At 37.2% G+C, this 20,340-nt stretch overlaps 2 protein-coding genes across 2 annotated transcripts; one reads left to right on the plus strand and one right to left on the minus strand.

The window, feature by feature from the left end:
- Positions 1 to 507: 507 nt before the first annotated feature.
- zgc:85777 (uncharacterized protein LOC405871 homolog) lies at positions 508 to 17,860 on the plus strand. Its single transcript, XM_055058847.1, has 9 exons — positions 508 to 724; positions 4,690 to 4,810; positions 12,053 to 12,182; positions 13,376 to 13,482; positions 13,823 to 13,990; positions 14,201 to 14,374; positions 15,514 to 15,675; positions 16,839 to 16,989; positions 17,349 to 17,860. The coding sequence occupies exons 1-9, from the start codon at positions 521 to 523 to the stop codon at positions 17,437 to 17,439; spliced, it is 1,308 nt and encodes a 435-aa protein (XP_054914822.1). The 5' UTR covers positions 508 to 520; the 3' UTR covers positions 17,440 to 17,860.
- On the minus strand, positions 17,749 to 20,238 carry bet1 (Bet1 golgi vesicular membrane trafficking protein). The gene is made up of 4 exons (XM_055058848.1): positions 20,057 to 20,238; positions 19,773 to 19,879; positions 19,624 to 19,680; positions 17,749 to 18,435 (listed from the first exon to the last, which is right to left on the minus strand). The coding sequence occupies exons 1-4, from the start codon at positions 20,073 to 20,075 to the stop codon at positions 18,280 to 18,282; spliced, it is 339 nt and encodes a 112-aa protein (XP_054914823.1). The 5' UTR covers positions 20,076 to 20,238; the 3' UTR covers positions 17,749 to 18,279.
- Positions 20,239 to 20,340: the final 102 nt, after the last annotated feature.

Here is a 20,340-nt window from a genome sequence, read left to right on the forward strand (position 1 = left end):
AATGCTATCAGCATTATGGACATTATATACATTTGTAGCATTATCAAAGAAATGTATATTTCATTATTATTAAGGTGATGATGATATTATTGCTGGACAGTAAAAACATAACTAACTTTTGCATTTTTTTCTGTACTGCATAATTTTGAAGTTAAGGTCAAAAGACACAAATTACAGTATTCTGTGATTTTTTTAGATAGATAGATAGATAGATAGATAGATAGATAGATAGATAGATAGATAGATAGATAGATAGATAGATAGATAGATAGATAGATAGATAGATAGATAGATAGATAGATAGATAGATAGATAGATAGATAGATAGATAGATAGATAGATACGTAATTAACTAACTGTGACCGAATAATAATAATACAAAAAAATGTATATATATGAATGAATATTTCCTTAAGTCATGAATAGATTTCTAGTACTTTTTGTTCATTGATTCCCACTAACAGTTTTGTACACGCAAACCAATTCGCGCATGCGCAATAAGAAAAGCTGAACGTCAACAATGATGGCGCTGCCAGAAGCAGCCCTGCGCGTAAAGATGCTACTCTGCCGCCGCACTTTGTACAAATTCGCCTCTTTTTCAGGCGCTCGCTTGCTTTCTACGCACGGCTCCTCTCAGTCTGTGTCGCCCAAGCCCCCAGAGGTCGCGGACGACCATTTAATCTACACACAAGAGCACTTTGCGTTGAAGGAGGCCCTCAGGAAGGTACGCAGGATTGCTAACATCCTAATTTGATCACAGTTAACCTAAAGGGCAAGGAGCAAGTCAACGCTGACATAACAGTGTGACTACTTTGGATGTGACCGTCAAGTATTTTATCGACTTGTTCAAAACATAAAGTGTCAAAGGCAGAGAAAACCAAAGCTGAAAACTAGGTGAGAGGTCAAAGTTAGCTTGTTTTGAGTCCTCCATTGCTTGATGGTGTTCATATTTGCAGCCGCACTGTCCTTCACTGCAGAGAAACAAGCTAAATCTTTTCTGAAGGTAGTTTAACTAACCCACCTGCAGGAGACCTCTAACCCATGCAGGAGTTAGAGGACTCTGCATTGCTGCTGCTGACTTTTACCATATCTATCCACCTGTCCTCTAACTCCTGCATGGTTACGTCATTCTATCTTTCTATTTCCAGAACATGACATGAAACATGCAGGCAATCATGAGAATGGTTGAGGTCTGAATGTGTTGAGGGCGTCTAAGATGATCCACCAAACTGAATATTTATTTATATTTAGCACATCTGTGTGGTTACTCTTAAACTTGGCTATGTCTGCTAAGTTGAACTCACATTTTAATTGCAATGTAAAAGACAAGCTAAGTATTTTTCAGGTAAGGACGTCTTTGATAGATGATTTCATGTCAAGCATGGATGTCATAAAATAGAGTGAATTTCTTTAATCTGCTCATATTGTCTACAAGTTAGGCTTTCCGACTGTACATTTTATCCACCAATAGGATCTCAGTTTAATAAGTTCATTTTAGTTCAACAGTTAGTCATAATTTTTTAAAATATTTATTAGAAATCAACTGGCCCAAACAGGAATAGAGCCGCACACAGTTCAGTTCAGTTCAGCCTTTTGTGACTTTTATAGTTGTTCAAGAGGCGCCTATACTTTCTGACACATTATTATTGCTAATTATTTTTCGAAAGAAATAGGTTGACAACTCGTAATCAACGTGAGTCTTTTTAGATTTATTTTGCCAGACAAAAAATGGAAATGGACTTCAATGATAGCAAAATGAGACCCAGGGGGAAGGAAGCAGAAATGTGGCATAAAGTGAAGAGAAGTTTTTTTTTGTCTGACTAAAGCTTTATTAGTCAGACAATAAAGGTTCTTTCTTCCTCTCTTTTTTTAATTAAAGAATGCCGGAAGGCTGAAAATAATCCAGCACTGGGAATATTGGGAAGAATGTAAATGTGAAAAAGGAAATCCAGAACAATAAGATGGCAATGCAGGAAGGGGACTTTGAGTAAGAATGCTTTATTTTAAAAAAAATACTATAGAGCAGTGTGTTTATAAATTACTTACGATTATTGTTGGAGGAAATCCCCAGTCAGTGCTGAAGGTTACGGTCACAGAATGCCAGTAAATCTGACAGAAACATTAAACCATGAGCTTTCATAGCCCTGAACATGTCCAGGAACTGGGCAGAGTCGGGATTTTTAACAAAGCAGCTGCTGTGATGAAAGATGAATAATAGATTCTCCTGATATTATTAGGAAGCACTTAGTCATGTGTTGCTTTGCTTGGATGCAGTGAAAGATTTCCTGCAGCTTATCAATAAGTTCACCATGCATCACTCTAATTAGGGCAGCAGCGTTTTAAAACTAACCTACACTGTAAAGCAGCCGACTGTAGGCTAAGTACGCAAAGCAAAGAATATACATCCTGCTCATTAAGCCCTTGAAAACGACTTTGTTTTTAAGGGTTTGAAACCAAAATGATGATGAATGGCACATTTTTTAACAGAAGAAAGTATATTTATTGGTTTTGTTTTAAATTAAAGCATTTAGCTCTTATTGTACAACTTTGTGACAGTCATCATTGCGTACCAATCCATTCTTAGTAATTAATAATAACGTAATGATTGATTAAAACATGTTTGACAATATTAATATATGTGATATTTGAATATATTCCAGATAAAAATGAATGTGTTTAGAAAAAACATAAAAAGATTACTTCTAAATTATTTTGTCATATTTTGCCATGCTAACTAGGATATTTTACACATATCCTCCAAAACCCCTGAATGTCCAGCCGTACTGTAAAAATATTTTTGTAATGGGAAAATCCTTCCTAATTTTGTCATATCCAGAATATTTTGTACAGTGAAGAGCATCAACTTTCCAAACAGAGCATGCTGAAATTCTTCGCAATGCAACGTTTCTGACCACATGTTACTAAAAGACAGCTCACTCGTGTGAAATCTCCCAGCTGTGCAGCACGAAATGAGAAAAATGACATTTCTGAGGACATTAGGACATCTAGGGTTACTCCCTGATGACCTCTGCTTGGATTTTCCGCTGCTAACTGTCCCTCCCTTTTCCTCCTCACGATCTGAACTTTTCATGTGGATTGCAAGTTAAATGAGAGGGTTACCTGTGTTTGTTGTTTTTTTTTATATTCCCTCACAATTTGTTCTTTTCTTTTGGCCTAACTGTGACTAGTTGGCTTGGCATCTGTATGTTTTGGCAGTAATAAATGACTGTAGGCACATTTTGCAGCTTGACTGCGGTCTGGAGGTGTTGATAAGGATTTATTAAAACGTGAAAATAAAGTTATTTGGTGTATTTTTTACAATTTTGGATTCTAGTGGGTTAGCTAACTTAAAGGGTAAAGCATTAGTTTGATTTTTCTAAGTTATTTTCTTTAACAAAAAGAAAGTTTTATGTTTTTTTATTTTTGCAAATTATTATTTTTTTGTCATCTGCTGAAGTATCAAGCCTACAGTCCCCTGCTTTCCATGTATGCTTGCCAGAAACAACTTTACCTTTATCATTCTGATTGTTGTTTCTCCTTTGGTTTCCATTCTGTAACTATCTGCACTTTTTGCAGCAGTAAATATTTTGAAACAGCATAATTTACATTTGTTTTTAGCCAGAGAAAGTATAGGAACGTTCTTTCAGCTAGTTGACCCACAATGTGTGGTGTAAGAAAACATTTTTTCATATTTTTCCTTATGAAATACTATTGTTATTCTTACACATCTGTAGTATTTAGGTATGGTACAGACAAATATTTTTTCTGTTTTGAAGCCATAATTTTGGAAAAATATTAATATAACATTATACTGGCAGTCAGGCCAGTTTTTACAATGTTGTTACTTATAGTATTATTTATTTTCAAATAATTATTTATTACCCATACAGATTAGCTTGAACCTTCATTTTTGCTAAAGATAAAATGTTAAAAATATGTGTGATCACATCAAATGTTTTTTTTTTAACATTTATTTTAGCATTTTATTTGTTAAAATAAAATACTCTTCAGCTTGCCATGCTAAAAGAAGAAATTGCTCCTTGATGCTTTTAGTTGCTTCTTTATTTTTCTAGAATCTGCAACCTATGCTTTGGGGTTTCAGCAGAGTCACTGTTCATGCAGATGGAATTTGATTAATATAATTTTCAACATAAATTCTTAACAGTGCGTACTGAGCTGAATTATTGAGATTGCTATTGCCCCTTCTACATTTAACAATTCTGTGAAAATCATATTGAAATGTTTTTTTTTACTGTAACTGGGTGAATTCAGTACAGATATTAGCCTTCAACTTCACCATTTTTCAAATGCAATGACATCCCCAGTTTTCCCAATACTTATTCATGGTTGAAGACTCCCACAGAACCATTTCTGCAGGCCACTTTTGCTGATATGCAGCAGCTTGTCTCTGTTAGTGTTAAAAGGCAGGCTAGAGAACAGAAAAATGCCACACAAAAAGCTTCATTAAAAATAACGATGCATGTTTTTCTTGTGGTATGTTCTGTTGCGTGTCAATCACTTTTAGCTAAATGGATGAGATAAAACATGTTTATGCAGAAAAATCCTGCAAATTATGTACAAATAGTACTCTAGTTACTTGGGAAAACGGTTCACATAATGCTTAATGTAACAACACAGAGTGACACACATGTCCAAGATTATTCTTTTGGATTGTTATTTGTGCTGCAGCTCATCGACCAGGAGATTAACCCTTATGTGGATCAGTGGGAAGCAGAAGGGACTTTTCCAGCTCACAAAGTCTTCAAGGTACTGGGAAATGCAGGCTTTCTTGGAGTGAACAAACCAGTTGGTAAGTTGGCAGTAATAGTAAGTAACACTGAGCCTTTAGAGTTCTAAAATAAACACTTGTTTCGATGCTAAAATATCAAAAATCTCCTTATGAATGTAGAATATTTTTTCATTGAAGTGTCAAAGGAAAACAGATCTAGATCATGAAGTTAGTCACAGGAGATGTTTAACAAACAGAACCTTTTCCACTGTGTTGTACTGAAGTTGATTGGTTGATGTTATTTAAGCAGGACAGTTCATATCAATGGATGTACTATGCTGTTGATGCTAATGCTAATTTCCATCCATAGTCCGATGATTTTGGAGGTGCGAGCTCGTTGCTATTGAAAGCTATTGCATGAGACATAATGCCACGAGAAACAGTGCTCTTGTGTAAGTTACATTGTATTCAATATTGTCGCAATTCCTACTGTTGCCCGGAGGTGCAAACCACTTCAGCAAAATGAAAGCACAATCACAAATTACAAAAGCGCTACAACACGAACGAAAGCGTTGCAACGCTTTCAGATGTAAAAGCAGATGTGAAAAAAAAAAAGCCTGAAATAAATTCAGATGATGTTGCGCTAATTTTTGTAATCAGCGCAAAATTTTGTACATTGAGTTGGGGAGGGCAAAGAAATCCAACACAATTTTTTTTTTTTTTTTTTTTGCCACATTTCTTCAGGCATTTGCTACAAAAAAGAAGTAAAATTGAAGGCAAAGTTTAAAAGAATATTCAGGACGTTCTGCAGACTTGGTCATATTTCAGTTTCAGTGAAATGCAGACTTGCATCATCCACCAAAGCCATGTATCTTTAACGTTCTAACGATGGTTAAAGCCAGAGTGACTTCCAGTTCAAAACTAAAAGCGAGCTTTTACTAGCCAATCAGCAAGTTCTTGCGTCTCCCGCTGGGACATACCTCTTCCGTTTCGTTCATGTTGTAGTGCTTTTGTAATTTGTAATTGTGCTTTCAATTAATTTGCTGATGTGGTCTCCACCTCAGGGCCACCGTAATTTCCAGTTTGATTATTTTCATTTGTCAAAACATTTGACATCTTCATCTTTACCTGCTAAAGATTGAACACAACTGCAATTCAAATATAGAAAAAAATTACCAAGTAGTAGCTCGCAATACTCTACACTAAATTATGCTGTCTGCATGACGTGCTGAAAGCTAAACTGATGTCTAATCTGTCCAACCACTAGGGGGCTCTCATAGATCGTTAAAATTTTATGTGCAAGCAGTCATTTTTTGGTCCTTGAATCTGAAGGAGCAAAAAAGATAGTGACGTCATGGCAAGAATAACGTACCTCTCTGCTGAACGTTTACAGTGTCACAATGTTAACACCCCTGATCCCAATGCACACAGTCCATTTATGACTGTAACCAATTGAAAGTGTTTCCAAGCTTCATGAAGGACTTGACGCTCCACAAAAATCTACTTAATGTTCTTACATTTAAAGCCACAATTCACACTGATTCTATTTACCTGTTTTTTTTTTTTTTCAAAGTAATGAAGACCAATAATCATGATTTCAAAGCCACCAAAATAATAGGAATTTTTCTTATTATGGAGCATGATAAAAACCTATTTACAAAATGTTCTTTTTTTTTCATTTTTCTGTTTTTTTGGGGGGATGTTAATAGAAATTGCAGAACCCATATTTTTAAATGTGCTTGATTAATCAATGCTACATTTAATGCTGGGTTGGGATCTGAAGCACTCAACATTCTTGCTGTTGAAAACAACCATTTTTTTTAGGATAACCTCCATTCTTGAACATATTTCTCAACGCTAGACAGGATGCTGAACCTTTATAAAAAAAAAAAAAGAATGTTTGATTAGTAAAAAAAAAAACTCATCTATTTCCTGTCAAGTATGTAAAAGGAATCTTTGGCACAGAACTGAGTCCATTTGTATCCCTGTGAATTTAATTTGGAGAGCTCAACAAACATGAAACCAGATTAATCATCTGTGCCTCAGTTGACATGATAAATGCTCGGTACAGATTCTGTTTGTGAATCTGTTTCAGAAATTCCCTTAATAAATCCATAACATGTCGGAAGCCTGGAAAATCCTGGTGAAAGCTTAGATATTGCTTTGAATGATAGCATCTTGAACCCAAAAAGATAGATCGGAAGACCCATCAGTCAAAGATTATAATTTACATGCAGGTTCGCAATTCAGAAGAGTTGGATTCAGTTTTTTTTTTTTTTTGTTTTTTTAAATGGTTTCATTGGCTCTAGTGGCCTTTATTTGAAAGTAGTTTTACAGGAAAAAGGGTAATGAGAGAGGGGGAAGACATGCGGCAAATGTCGCCAGGCCAGGAATCGAACCTGCGACCACCGCCACGAGGACTAAGGCCTCAATACGTGGGTCATGCTTTGCCCCTGCACCAACACAGCACCCCTGGATTCAGTTTTTATCTAAATATCTCGGTCACGATTCAAAACACCTGCTTCTGCATGCTTTATAAACCATTTCCACTTGTGTTTGCAGTGTGGTTATGTCTGAGGGGAGGAGAGAGTGGGATTAAGACAGTAAAAGATCACTGCTTATGATTGAGATGAATCAAAACTTCTGAATGTGTTGCTAACTATAACCAGACTTTAGATGTTTCAGTGTTTTTGTTCCTGCCTTAACAGACTGATGTCTCATAATAACTTCCACCTTTTTCTTATCTTTATGTTTGGGAGAAGATGGCAGCATAAGTCACAGCCTTTGATGCAGAAAAGAACAAAGTATGTCATGGACAGTGTTGGATAGTGAGTTCTGAAGAGAAGATAGCATGGAGAGAGCCTGTAGGTCGGAGAAGAGGGAGGACGAAGGAATTAAAATGTGCTGAGCGCACGGGCATTAGGCATAAGTTGAGAAGATTAGAAAGGAGGATCTTCCCAGTAGTAGTCTAAAGTAGAGATGTACCATATCACTGTCAATATGTCAGTGTAAAAATTAAGTTTAGGATAATCATTTAAAACATAACATTGAAATTTTAGTTATTTTTAGACAATTTTTACTCTGTAAAAGTTTCAGAGTTCCTAGGGACGAAGACTGGAATAAAGCTGTTAAAAGAAACCTGCAGTTTGAGTAACATGATGTTTACTATAATAATGCTGATGATCAATCAAGCACATTTACGGAATGCTACATTGAATTAATTGATTTCTAAAGGTGGATTAATTGAGCGGGAGTAGGGATTTATGAACTGGTGTAATAAAGAAGTGATTCATGGAGTAGAATCACAAAAGCACATGACTTAATCTGTTCGAAAGCATCTTTTAGATTTTATATAATCAATTGATGTTTCAAGACGTTGGCCAGTTGGATAGATGGCTGTCCAGGATTCAAACATCTGATGGAGATCTTACTCACTGACTTGCTAAACCTCACAGAAGCTGATGGACACTTTAAAAAGATGGAACAAATTGGTGAAAAAAAAGACTTTTAAAAATGTGGCTTATTTGCTCAATCATGTTTCCCTAATCTTACCTTTTTTGAACAACTTTAGGGCATCTGTTAATAACTCTGTTAATAACTTTGGGTGCCTTCCAGTGTGCCTCAGTGATGAAGCTCTGTACCTAGCTTTCCACTCAACACTACTGGTCAAAACACACAGGACAGGAAGTTTTTCTTGCGCCCCCACGTTGAGGGAGAAGCCAAAGATGATCCTTGGCTCTCTGCCTGTTTTCCTCTGCTTTGAGAACGAGGAATCTGCAGATTATAGCATGGAAATGGCCTTGTCCTCGATTTGACAGATACGCCTGGCAGCTTCCACATTTTCACTTTGAGTTTTTTAAAATGCACATGTTTAAATGAAGAACCTCTAATTGAGTTTTGTGTCTTCACACCGTTTCTTGTTTTTATAATGTTTCTGACTAAACCATAGAGGATACTCCCCCTTTATGCTGTGGTGCTGATTTTCTGAAGTTAAACTCAGGACAATGGCCAGAACAGCAGGGCATTGACTCTAGATGTACAATTAAATGCGGCAGATTCATTTTGATTGGCTTAACCCAAGTCCAGATCTAAATCCAATTGAGGATTTGTGGCAGGAATTCATATTGATGTTCACAGACAGTCTCCCTCTTATCTGAATTTTTTCAAAAATCAAAATAATCTACAAAAATGTCCATCTCTACATGTGCAATTTAGGGGCTCACATCTAAATGTGTGCAAAAATCTTTTATATTTTTATTCAAGGTCAACAAAAAAAAATATATATATATATATATATATTTATATATATAGATAAACATATATATATATATATATATATATATAGATAAATATATATATATATATATATTTATATATATATAGATAAACATATATATATATATATATATATATATATATATATATATATATATATATATATATATATATATATATAGATAAATATATATATATATATATATTTATATATATATAGATAAACATATATATATATATATATATATATATATATATATATATATATATATATATATATTAGGTGTCAAAATATGAAAGTTCAATTCACTATATATACTCATGTTTCTAATGTCTGATCATTACCAGCTAAAATAAATAAAAACATCTATATATTGTAATTATCATCACTACGGTTGACGTTGTGCTCCTTATATGGAGCGCCACCCTATATCAACCTATGGTGAGGAACAGCTGCTTTTCCAGAGGGACATATGTGTTTTGGGTTGACATGTGCAACAGAGTTCTGCTTGTTTTGCTTTTGCTCCCTGGCTGAACTAGACAGCCTGCTGTTTTGTTTAAAGCAGGGTAAACCTAGTGCCACCTTTGCTCATATCAGCCGCTGCAGGGCTTCCAGTGCTCAGAGACCCGTCAACGCGCAGCTGCAACTGTTTCCTCTTAGTTTTGGCTACACCCAGCTCTCCCCTGTTTACTTATCCCACTTTATCTCCATTTCTTTGTGTCTCCAGTTGTTTGGCTCTATTGCTTTTATTCTCTCTCCTTTGTGGTCCACAGGACTGCTCTTTCTCTTTTTCTGATTACCAGTGTGACGGGTAATCAGAGTAGCGAGTTTCCTTTAAATTATATTTGATAAGCCCTTGCTTTTATATGTCGTCAGTAAAAAAACTAAGTGAAACCTTGTTACTTCCAACCATATGAATGAGTAACGGACGGCTCTCATTTGCTTGATCAGGCACAAATTTATTATTTTCACTTTCTGAAATTTCTGTGTTCAGCTGGGAACAAAAACATGTTCGAGTTTTATATCTATTCAGATTGAAAGCGGAAGTGATTTTATTTTTAGAGATTTTTTTTTCCACTGAGGAAAATTGACAGCGAAATATTTAAAAAGTCACCCATCTTCTTCGCTGCAGACAGTCGGTGCTCTTCAAAGGCTGCTATAGAGATAAAAACTAGCCCATTATCAAATGGGCTGCTTCATCTCAGCGGTGCATTTATGCAGCGCTCTCATGGAGACATCAGTGGAAAAGTAGGCCAAACAGAAAACGTGATGATCCCAGTCGTACTGGCAGCTTTGGGGGTTTGCAAACATCATCAGTGTCCCGTTAGGTCAAAGGTAGTTTATTTGTATCACACATTTCAGCAACAAAAGCAGTTGAAAGTGCTCTTTTTATTGTTAATACAGTACAGCAAAAAATATGAAACAGCAGCAAACATTACTTTAGATCAAATGCCATCATTAGGCAAAAATACATCAAATGTATTATTGATCAAAATTATTATGGTGACTCTACACAGCTGGGGTTTTAACCATGATTTAAAGGCACTCTGTGTTTCAGCTGTTTTGCAGTTTTCTGGAAGTTTGTTCCAGATCAGTGGAGCATAGAAGCTGAATGCTGCTTCTCCACGTTTGCTTCTGGCTCTGGGGATGCAGAGCAGACCAGAACCAGAAGACCTGAGGGATCTGGAAGATTGTTTCAACAACAGCAGATCTTTAATGGTGTGAAGCAGTTCAGTGATTTATAAACTAACAGAACTATTTTAAAGTCTGTTCTTTTGAGCTTCAGAGAGTCAGTGGAAGGAAATTAATAATGGGGTGATGTTCTCTACCTTATTGGATTTACCGAGAATGTGAGCAGCAGTATTGTGGATCAGCTGCAGTTGTCCAATTGATTTTTTTTTTTAGGAAGATCCGCAAAGACACTTGCTGTAATCTCCACCTTTCGATCGTTAAATCACATCTCTCTAGATAATTGTTTTATCCTTCTCCAATATTAATAAAGCATACCTTCTTATCTCTCTTTGAACACCCGTTTATCGTCATATATTTAGTTTTAAATATGAATTTCCAGAAGGTTTACTGCACCAGATTAAGAGAAATTCTTGAAATTTGAGGTAAATTTTCTGTTTTCTAGTTTAAGAAGGGCTGATGTTGCAGTGAGTGTTTAAAATGTAAAACTTTAGGTAACAAAAGAAGTAAAGCAGACTACCAACACCTCTTGGTCAGCGCAACATTTTGTTACCATGAAAAATTTTAGGCAAGACCTTCTGCTGTTCAAATGGCTTCATCAATATCCTCCAGGCAAATAACTTTGTTTCAGTATCTGTATGAAATAACCAATTGCTTGTTTCTTTCTGGAATAAGGTACTTTATTTCACAGTAAGTGTGGCAACAGATAATGAAGGGCAAACAAAGGAAAAAGTAAAAGTTTAAAATGACAAATTTGGGTTTAAAAAGCAATGCTCAACTCCATTAAGGACCTGAGGTCTTGGTAAATATCTCTCCATTGTCAAAACGGAAGAAGTAGACACCAGATGTTGACGGGGTGAGTTTGGATTTTGGTGCAAATATGTCGTCTAATGGCTCAAATCATGTTTCGTAAACCAAGTAGAAGAGATGGAATGGGAGAAAAATTACAGTGACCCTTATCTGCAGTGTGTTGCTGATCTCTCAGCAGCGCTTTTTACACGCAATTACAGAGAACACAATTAAGGATAACATCCTGTTATTAATCTGAGTGCATGTTACTGCCGTAACAGCTCACTTCACAATGATTATGTACAGAGACCTGAGTGTGTTTTGTGAGTGATGGTTTCATCACAGAAAACAGAAAAGATTAAAGTCGGGAATGTGGTTTCAACTTTGAAGTGTTTGAAAAAGATGATTGGGATATTATTCCAAAGCAGGCAGCTCTTTCTGATTTGTTTTTCTTAATGGCAAGGTTCTACACCTTTTCAGTTTTCATAAATAAAGAAGAAAGCATCAATAACGCATATTATGATAATAAACCAGAAAAACTCACTTTGTTGGTTTTCTGTCTTGTGCAGAGTACGGCGGCTTGGGATTGGACTTCAGCTATAGTGTCGCCGTAGCAGAGGAGCTGGGCAGCATTCGCTGCGGAGGCATTCCCATGGCCATTGGCGTGCAAAGTGACATGGCTACTCCAGCTCTGGCCAGGTAATCCTCTGATAATACCTGATTGTTGAAATTATTTTAAAATGACATCGCAATCAGTCAAATGTGTCCCAAAAACTGCGCTTGGTTTTTTGCTCCCAACTTTTCACAAAATGTTTTTCAATTAATTGTGTTTCACAAGGTTTATCCAGCTCTGGAAAAAATTAAGAGCCCACTGAACCCCATAGAAAACATTGTGGTTTTTCCCACCAAATATTGATTTCTGAAATATTCCGGAGTTAAAACATTAGCATTGTTGTTTCTAAATGACTATAAACTTGCTTTCTTTGCATCATTTGAGGTCTATAAGCTCTGCATCTTTTTATTATTATTTTGACCATTTTCTGCAAATAAATCCAAAATCTTTGCTTGTAATTTCAGAGACTTGTTGTTAGTAGTTCATATAAAAAGAACAACGTCCATTTTGCTCAACCATATACCTATAAAAAGTAAAATTAGAGAAGCTGATCATTTTAAGTGCAGTAAAATTTGTGTTATTTGAACAATGACTCATCCTTCTGAGGTGACGTATGTCCTCTTCTCATTACACACTGACAGCTTTGTCTGAAGTACATTTTGGGGATCAGTGGAACATTATGGTCAGGGGAAGTTCCACCGGGTTCCCTGTGATCTGGATTTGCTTCCGTGACAAAAGATCAGATATGTGTGTGCGTTTGTTTTGTGGAAATATTCACATCTATGCAAAAAGGCAGGTTGCAGGAGATTTTCTGCTGAAATGTTTCCCATTTTACCTGTCACTGACCACAGTGTTGTGTCTGAGACAAGCTGGATGTGGCATCTATCTGCCAACCAGATAGACTTGTTGTGTGAAGTGTCCCTGCTGAGAAGCATCTGCTGTTGACACAAAACAGAATTCGGGGAAACATACAATTTGAGTCTCAGGAGCTTAATTAAGACATAGAAGAAACCTACGCCTGAAACAAGGTTTATATATGAAGAGAGCTGCTCAAACGGGGGGAGCGGTTCCTCAGGAGACCTCGTTTCTGTCCCCCTGGGCCAATAGCGCTGGCAGTCTTGTAATTGTGGATGTTTCTTAGCACAGTTACACAACACAGTTTGACAGTTTTTTTTTTCTTACTACTTGTCTGGTCCTCATTCAATGTAGAAAACTCATGCAACTCAATCAGGTCGTATTGGTTTCCTATGCGTCTCTGCATTTGTTTGTGACTGCACAGGTTTGGTTCAGACGAGCTGAAGAGGGAGTTCCTGCTGCCTTCCATTATGGGGGACAAAGTGGCCTGTCTTGGTGTGAGTGAGGTCGGAGCCGGCTCCGATGTCTCAAGTATGTATTCAAAGGAATGAAAATGATCAGAACATGTTTTTTTTTCCCCTCCCAACACCATTTCGAGTAACGGCTAAAAATAAGGGATCTTGAGAACCTTTAAAATAAATAAAAGGCATTTTATTTACCTTTTATTCAATACACAGCTGCAGTATTTTTACTATGAGCAGATATTTAGGATGGAATTGAGATATCTTTATAATTTATTGTCTTTAATTCCTTCTTTGGTTTAGTCAGTGTTAGTGTTCACATTGTCTTCACCTCTCCTTTGACTAAGCAAAATTTCAAAATTTTGATTTCTTTCACCCTTTACTCACACTCAACTGCTCTTTTAATGGAGGTATTAAAACCAAGGCAGTGAGAAAAGGGGATGAATATGTGATAAATGGAGGAAAAATGTGGACAACCAGTGGTACACAGGCCGACTGGATGTGTCTCCTCGCCAACACCAGCGATGGACCCCCACACAAGAACAAATCTCTCATCTGTTTACCCATGAACCTGCCAGGTAGAGTCAAAGATGTCATATTCATATTCATTTTATACATTTTGCAAAATTAAAGACCTTGTAAAAGTCATTTAGTTTGATGAGCCAAACTTTGAACTTTAAATTTGGTAAATCTTTCACCGTTGTTTTCTTAACTGGCAATAATTATTTCCTAATATTTGTTTTGAGTGCATGCGAATTTCCTGTATTTCTTGTGTTTTCCCCCTAAAGGAGTACACATTGCCCGGAAGATTAATAAAATCGGCATGTGGTCATCAGACACAGCCGAAGTTTTCTTCGATGACGTCCGCGTGCCCTGCAAGAACGTCATCGGCCAGGAAGGCATGGGCTTCACCTATCAGATGCTTCAGTTCCAGGAAGAAAGGCTCTGGGCCGTGGCCAATAGTGAGTGTAGCGTTCTTTCCCTGGAAAAAGCCAATCAAAACATTTATTCTTTCCCCAGCTTTCTGTTTCTCTAGTTTTTCCCCTTCATTCCATCGTCTTCTTTGGTATTTTTGTTTGGTTTTAATTAGGGTTTCAAAAAACAGGGAGTTCGGGTCACGCAGTTTAAGCTCCTAATGCTTGTTTGATTTTTGTGAAAGAAGTCTGACTCAGTGTTTTCTTGGCAGGATTTTTAAGAAGCTTTTTCGAAATGAAGCAAACCAGAATGCCTTTCGTGAAATGGATGGTTGCACATCCGTCTGTCTGACAACTTGCTCAACTCGCAGTGCTGCAAATCAGTAGATCAGCAGAGCAGTTTCAATTTCCCCATCATCAGTGTGAATGTGAACGTCTTTACATATTTGGGTTGCGATATTTTGTTTCAACCATTTTCCTTTTAGGGCACACTTTAAACAAAAGATACAATCTTAAGTGTCAAGATGTTAAAAACTTGAATCATGTGAAAGTTAGAAGTTAATTAACATTTTTTCTAACCTACAAAATGTCTTTACAGGCTCAATTTTGTACAAAAACTCACAAGTATTTAAGCCTGTCCCAATAAACAATCAATTCTTCACAGGATAAATAAAATCAACTTGATCATTTTCATTCTGATGATTATTTTTTCAATGGCGAGTTTGTTATTAGACTTGATAATCCATTTTATTTGTGGGCTCAGTTGTACATGTGGTTCCCCTTTTTACTTTAGTTGTGTTTTATTTTGGATATTTAGAATATCTTCCAGTTGTAGTGTGAAATTTTCTTAGAAAAAATGTAAGCTTACTGATCTTTGAGCTGGAGTATTTGCATGTGCGCCATTATCAACATATTTCTTGAAAATTACATCAAAACATTATCTTTGTTCTCTGCAAGTTGCCAAGGTACGTATGACCAGAAAATAGTGGAAATGTATGCAAAACAAAGCTTGTGCACCAAGTGCTTGCTTTAAAAATCCATGAAAGTTGCTAGTTGCATAATCATTTCACTGTGAAAAAGGGAAAGTTTGATAAGCAATTAAAAGTCTGAAATGAATACATTCAACGATGAGGAAACCAAAAACAATTCGACTTCACCTTTCTTTCTTTTTTTTCAATTTCCTCCAGTTGTCACAACAATGGACAGCATCATTCAGGACACCATCAATTACACACGGCAGAGGAAGGTCTTCCAGCAGCCTGTCCTCTATCACCAGGCAGTTCACTTCAGGCTGGCCGAGCTTCAGACGGAAGTCGAGTTGCTCCGCTCCCTCCTGTACCGCGCTACAGGTACAGTCACTTTATGAAGCTGGGGAAAACGAAAAAAGAAAAGGTCATTGTTCGCTCCAGAGTGTGAGTTACATCCTAACACCTTTATTCTCTCTGAGCCCTGGTTCAGGCAGTGAGGAAAAGAAAATGCTGACATTTTCTGCAGTAAAACTGAATCCGGGAAGAAAAACAACCAGTCGCCTTGTCCTCGTCTCTCTTTCTCTTTCCTTCTTTTCATGTACGGTCAGTGCTAATCAGTCCGAACATGAAGATTGTGACAGATGGTAGGTTTAGACGAGGTAGAGGAGGTCTGACGCACAGAAGCATCTTATGCAGAGGTGTTTCATCAAGGAGGTGTGGTTGTGTCTCCAGCTGGTTAAAAGCTGGTCACTAACAGCCTGCGCTCATCGACCACATCACTAAAGATGATGCAGATGTGCCAAAGGGTCGTCACAGGTTGATGCAAGTTTGAAGTGATGGCACAGAAATAATTAATTACATTTAATTCATCGAACTGGTCTTATTTCAATATCTCTCCTACTCTGAAGAAAATCGATGTTTTATTAAAAGAACAGAAAAACAGTTTTCATTTCTTCATCTTTTGTTAAAAAAAAAAAAGAGTAGATCTTGTACGGACTTGTTTCAGAAATGGGTTTTTATCGGCCATTTCTCCACATCTACACCCAGTACTCTCAGAATCAGTACACACCGGCAGTATGGCTGAATTCTTGCAGTATTTTTATGAATATGTGGCACCTGTCACATATTTCCCTCTGTGGCTCAGATGCCTGTCAGGCAGGAGTCCAGGACCAAGCTACTGTCTTTGTCTACCAGTGGTCTGAAGCTTAGAATGAATGCATCTCAGTTTACAATCTGCTCTCCACGAGTCAAAGCCTCTGCACCTGTTTGGCACAAGTTGCATAATTATACACCCAACCAACCAAACAGTGAAAGAGGAAAGAACGCGGATCACTCACAGCCTTTCCCAGGCTTCCTATGATAAAAGTGTCAGTCGCTCAGGAAAAAAAGCTTGAATGAGAAAAAGATAAAAATCAGTCAGAGCCAATCGCTATTGACTCTGAATTTAAAGCATGTTTGTTTCATATCTCTTTCAATTTTATATTGTTCCACACATTTGTCTTTGATTTCAAACCTTTAAAAACATAAATAAAATCTTTTTGCAGCAATGTACATCAAAGGTAATGATGTGACCAAGCTGGCTTCAATGGCCAAGTTAAAGGGCGGCCGCCTCGCGAGAGAACTGAGCGACAGCTGTCTGCAGTACTGGGGCGGGATGGGCTACACCAGTGATGTGCCAGTCAGCAGATTCTACAGGTGAGCAACACATCTGTGCTCGTTTCTCCTTCAGGTTTCTGTTTACTTTACCTGTTCAGAGATGCCTCAACAAACTGAGCAGATGGAAACCGAACGAAACATCTGCAAGTTAGTCTCTGGCGAAGCGGCAAGCTTTAATTTAATCCGCTGTGTGCATTCACTGCTAAGGATGTGTGTTAGGGTTTTAATGATGCTTGCCGTCACCACGTACTTCTTAAGGCTTAATGATTTGTAATGATTAGATATTTTACAGCGTCCTAACTTTCAGGGATGCAAAAACTGGCATTCCTAGAAACTTTAAATTGCCCCCCAAAAATAATAAATTGTCTTATGCTTATTTGCATTTTATTTTTGCGCAGGGATTCCAGGTTGATGTCGATTGGTGCAGGAGCTGATGAGGTCATGCTGGGAATCATTTGCAAATACATGGACACGCTGCCCAGGAAGTGATCTCATCGATGGTTTCCCTTGGACTGACTTCGCGCCCGTCCTGAACGTGTTGCTAAATCATTAAACACTGAAGTGCAATTCTGACATATTTATGTTTTTAGCAGTGGAGACTTACTTTTGTCTGCTTGTTCTCATCAGACAAGTAAGCGCTCAAGTTTTCCTTTGTAATTTTAACTAATTGTATAGATTTTCCTTATTTTTGTAGAAAAAAAGCTGATTAACATGTATAAAACTTGCATTTTTATACATTGCTAAATGTATGCAGATTGCCATGACAGCCATTATGTGATAATGGAACACACGTAAATGTTCAGAACATAAAATGTGTTTATTTACAGTAACATTTTTACGTGTAATCTGAAGAAACAATATTGCTCTCATAAATCTTCTGATTCTTTAACATAAACTCTTTCAAATTGCATCTTCAGGGTGTTTTTTACAATCAGAAATGACTTTTAACATATGCTGTGAAATTATCTTTCCACTAATTGCATTTTTGTTCATAACTGTGTTATTACCAATTAAATCCTAATATTAAACACTAATATTAGGATTCTGAGTCATAGACGAATACTAGCAAGGCTTTAGGAGTACAAAATATTTCAGCTCATTTATCATCATGTCTTTTTCACATAAATGAACCGGTTTGTACTTTTAGAAACAGTTGAGCGTCCTTCCGCGGCTCAGAAACTGAGCACACATCATCGAATCATCGAATACCATCCTATTTTTACTCCATGCCTCTGCATTATCACCATTGGGTCAGTCTAGTTTAGAAATGCATCAGGCAGGAACTAAGCGATGTGGAACTAAAGGTCCAAGTCCAAGCGGAAGCTCTTATCACCTCAACTTGATAAACCAATAGAGAACAAAGAAGACAAAGAAGCAGAAGAGCAGCATGTAGCACAGCAGTTTGGTCTGGCTGCCTCTGGACAGCTTCTTGACTCGACCAATGGTGGCACCGAGCAATCCGCCCGTCGAGTCAAAGTCCGAGTCCTGCAGAGGGAAACACGGGGGTTAAAAGTTGGAATCAAACGAAAGCGCACCGGAAACAGATATTTACCACAATTTTTACTTTACAGGGAAATAAAATTTGAATACACAAAATCCCTAAAAGTAGTAAAATTTTCAATCAATGCAGTAACAAACAGAAAGGCAGTGAATGAAACGGTTACAATAAAGCTGGCATACAATGTATGGATCAACCTCTTGAAATTTTTGAAACATTGTTTAAATCTATTCAGAATTAAAAGTCAGACTCAAGTCTTGGTTTTTAGGATAATGTGTTTTTTTTTTCTTAACAGAGATTCAATGTATGAGGTTTTTTGAAATGACCACTGTGTCCAAATATAATTTACAGAAAGTTTTTCTCACTGAAACTCAGAACATTTAAAGACCTCAAGTCTTAATGGTTACATAAGTGAAACTGTTTTTAAAGTGAATGAACCCACTTCATTGCAATTACACCTGGGTTTTATCTATACAACTATGAAAGGAGATTTTTTTTTCTAACAGCAGTGCTCCCGTTGGGTGAGAGAGTCCAGAGAACAAAATTGGCCCAAGAGTGGAGCCTTGGTGAACTCCACAAAGGTGTATGTGTGCTGAGAGGTAAAGAGATGGGCTTTTGTAAAGTTAAAGACCTAAATTGTTCTGGTACAAAACATGCAATGAGAACACTGACATTCTCACACCTTATTTCCATCCAGTATCTACATACGTGTATTGCATTGTAAAGTGACAACATTTGAATTAATGATATTGTTAGGGCAATGTATTCAAAATACACGCTGGATATCACGTGCACTGCTTGAGATTAAAATACAGTGAATAACATCAAATTGGCTCTTTTTGTGAGTCTGCTGTTAATTTAATCAGAATTAAGAGTTGCACACGCCTCACTGTTTCCAATACATTTGCAAGAAAGAGATGTTTTGAATTAGAGCTGCTGTTTCAATAGGAGGGATGGATCAAGGTTTTGAATAGGCTTCCCTTTTGCAAAAAAAAAATAAAAATACAGAAAAAGCCTGGCCAAAGCAGTTCACAGTGCTCTACAATTAAAATTCAGGAATAGAAGGGGATTGTTTTTGGGGTTTTTTTTTACCATTTAACTTGGAAACGGGAGAAAACACTTGTTGGCTTTTATATGTGGAGGAAGCGTAAACAAAATGACCAAGTGAAACCCACCATGTCGTCCAACATTTTATTCTGGTACTTCACTTCGGTTCCGATTTCAATCGACAGCTGTTAAGACAGTGATATTGGCAACATGTGAACAATTAAATAGCAATTCTACTAATCGTCTCCGGTTCTGATTTGGGTCCGTGCTCACTTACACTCTTCAGGGCGCTGACTTTGTTCCTCAGTCCCTCCTGAAGATGCTCATTTTCCTCCTCATGCACACTGTAGCCGCTGGGTACATAATGTCCAGAGCTTCCTTCACCTGCAAGAAAAAATAAATAAATACCGTCAGTAAGGTTTATCATTAGCCTTGTGCTCCCGTTGGGTGAAAAACAAAAGCCTAAAACAAGAGTTCGGGACAGTAAACAGATGGCAAACACGTTAGCTAATTAGCAAACAAGCTAAACGTGAACCGTGAGGTATGATTGTTTTTTCCTACCCATTCCGGCGCGCCTCATCTCGACCCACTGAAATGAATGATTCCCGGAATGAATTTGAGGTGTGGATGAAAATTACGGAGGCTGAATGTGGTTGGAAGCGAAACTAAACCGTAGCCTGATAGTTGTGACGCCGATTTCCCACCGTAGTAAACGCCACGACATCATACGGTGGCCGACGAGGGCGAAGTTTTCCAAAGAAAAGGGGCGTTTCACAGAAACATGAGACGCTATGGTTACTACGCCTACGCAATAATAATAATAGTCATAATTAATAATAGCCTGC

Source organism: Poeciliopsis prolifica, unplaced genomic scaffold (assembly GCF_027474105.1).
Source record: "Poeciliopsis prolifica strain line A6 unplaced genomic scaffold, Auburn_PproV2 SCAFFOLD052, whole genome shotgun sequence".
In the NCBI taxonomy this organism is placed as follows: domain Eukaryota; kingdom Metazoa; phylum Chordata; class Actinopteri; order Cyprinodontiformes; family Poeciliidae; genus Poeciliopsis; species Poeciliopsis prolifica.

Bases quoted from the DNA above. Each gene is read 5' to 3' on its own strand.
- zgc:85777 (XM_055058847.1), top strand. From the start codon at position 521: ATGATGGCGCTGCCAGAAGCAGCCCTGCGCGTAAAGATGCTACTCTGC. The intron at 725-4,689 runs GTACGCAGGATT...TTTGTGCTGCAG, and splicing joins TGAAGGAGGCCCTCAGGAAG to CTCATCGACCAGGAGATTAA. The intron at 12,183-13,375 runs GTAATCCTCTGA...GTGACTGCACAG, and splicing joins GCTACTCCAGCTCTGGCCAG to GTTTGGTTCAGACGAGCTGA.
- bet1 (XM_055058848.1), bottom strand. The intron at 19,681-19,772 runs GTAAGTGAGCAC...CTGTCTTAACAG, and splicing joins AAGTCAGCGCCCTGAAGAGT to CTGTCGATTGAAATCGGAAC. The intron at 18,436-19,623 runs GTGGGTTTCACT...TTCCCTCTGCAG, and splicing joins ATAAAATGTTGGACGACATG to GACTCGGACTTTGACTCGAC.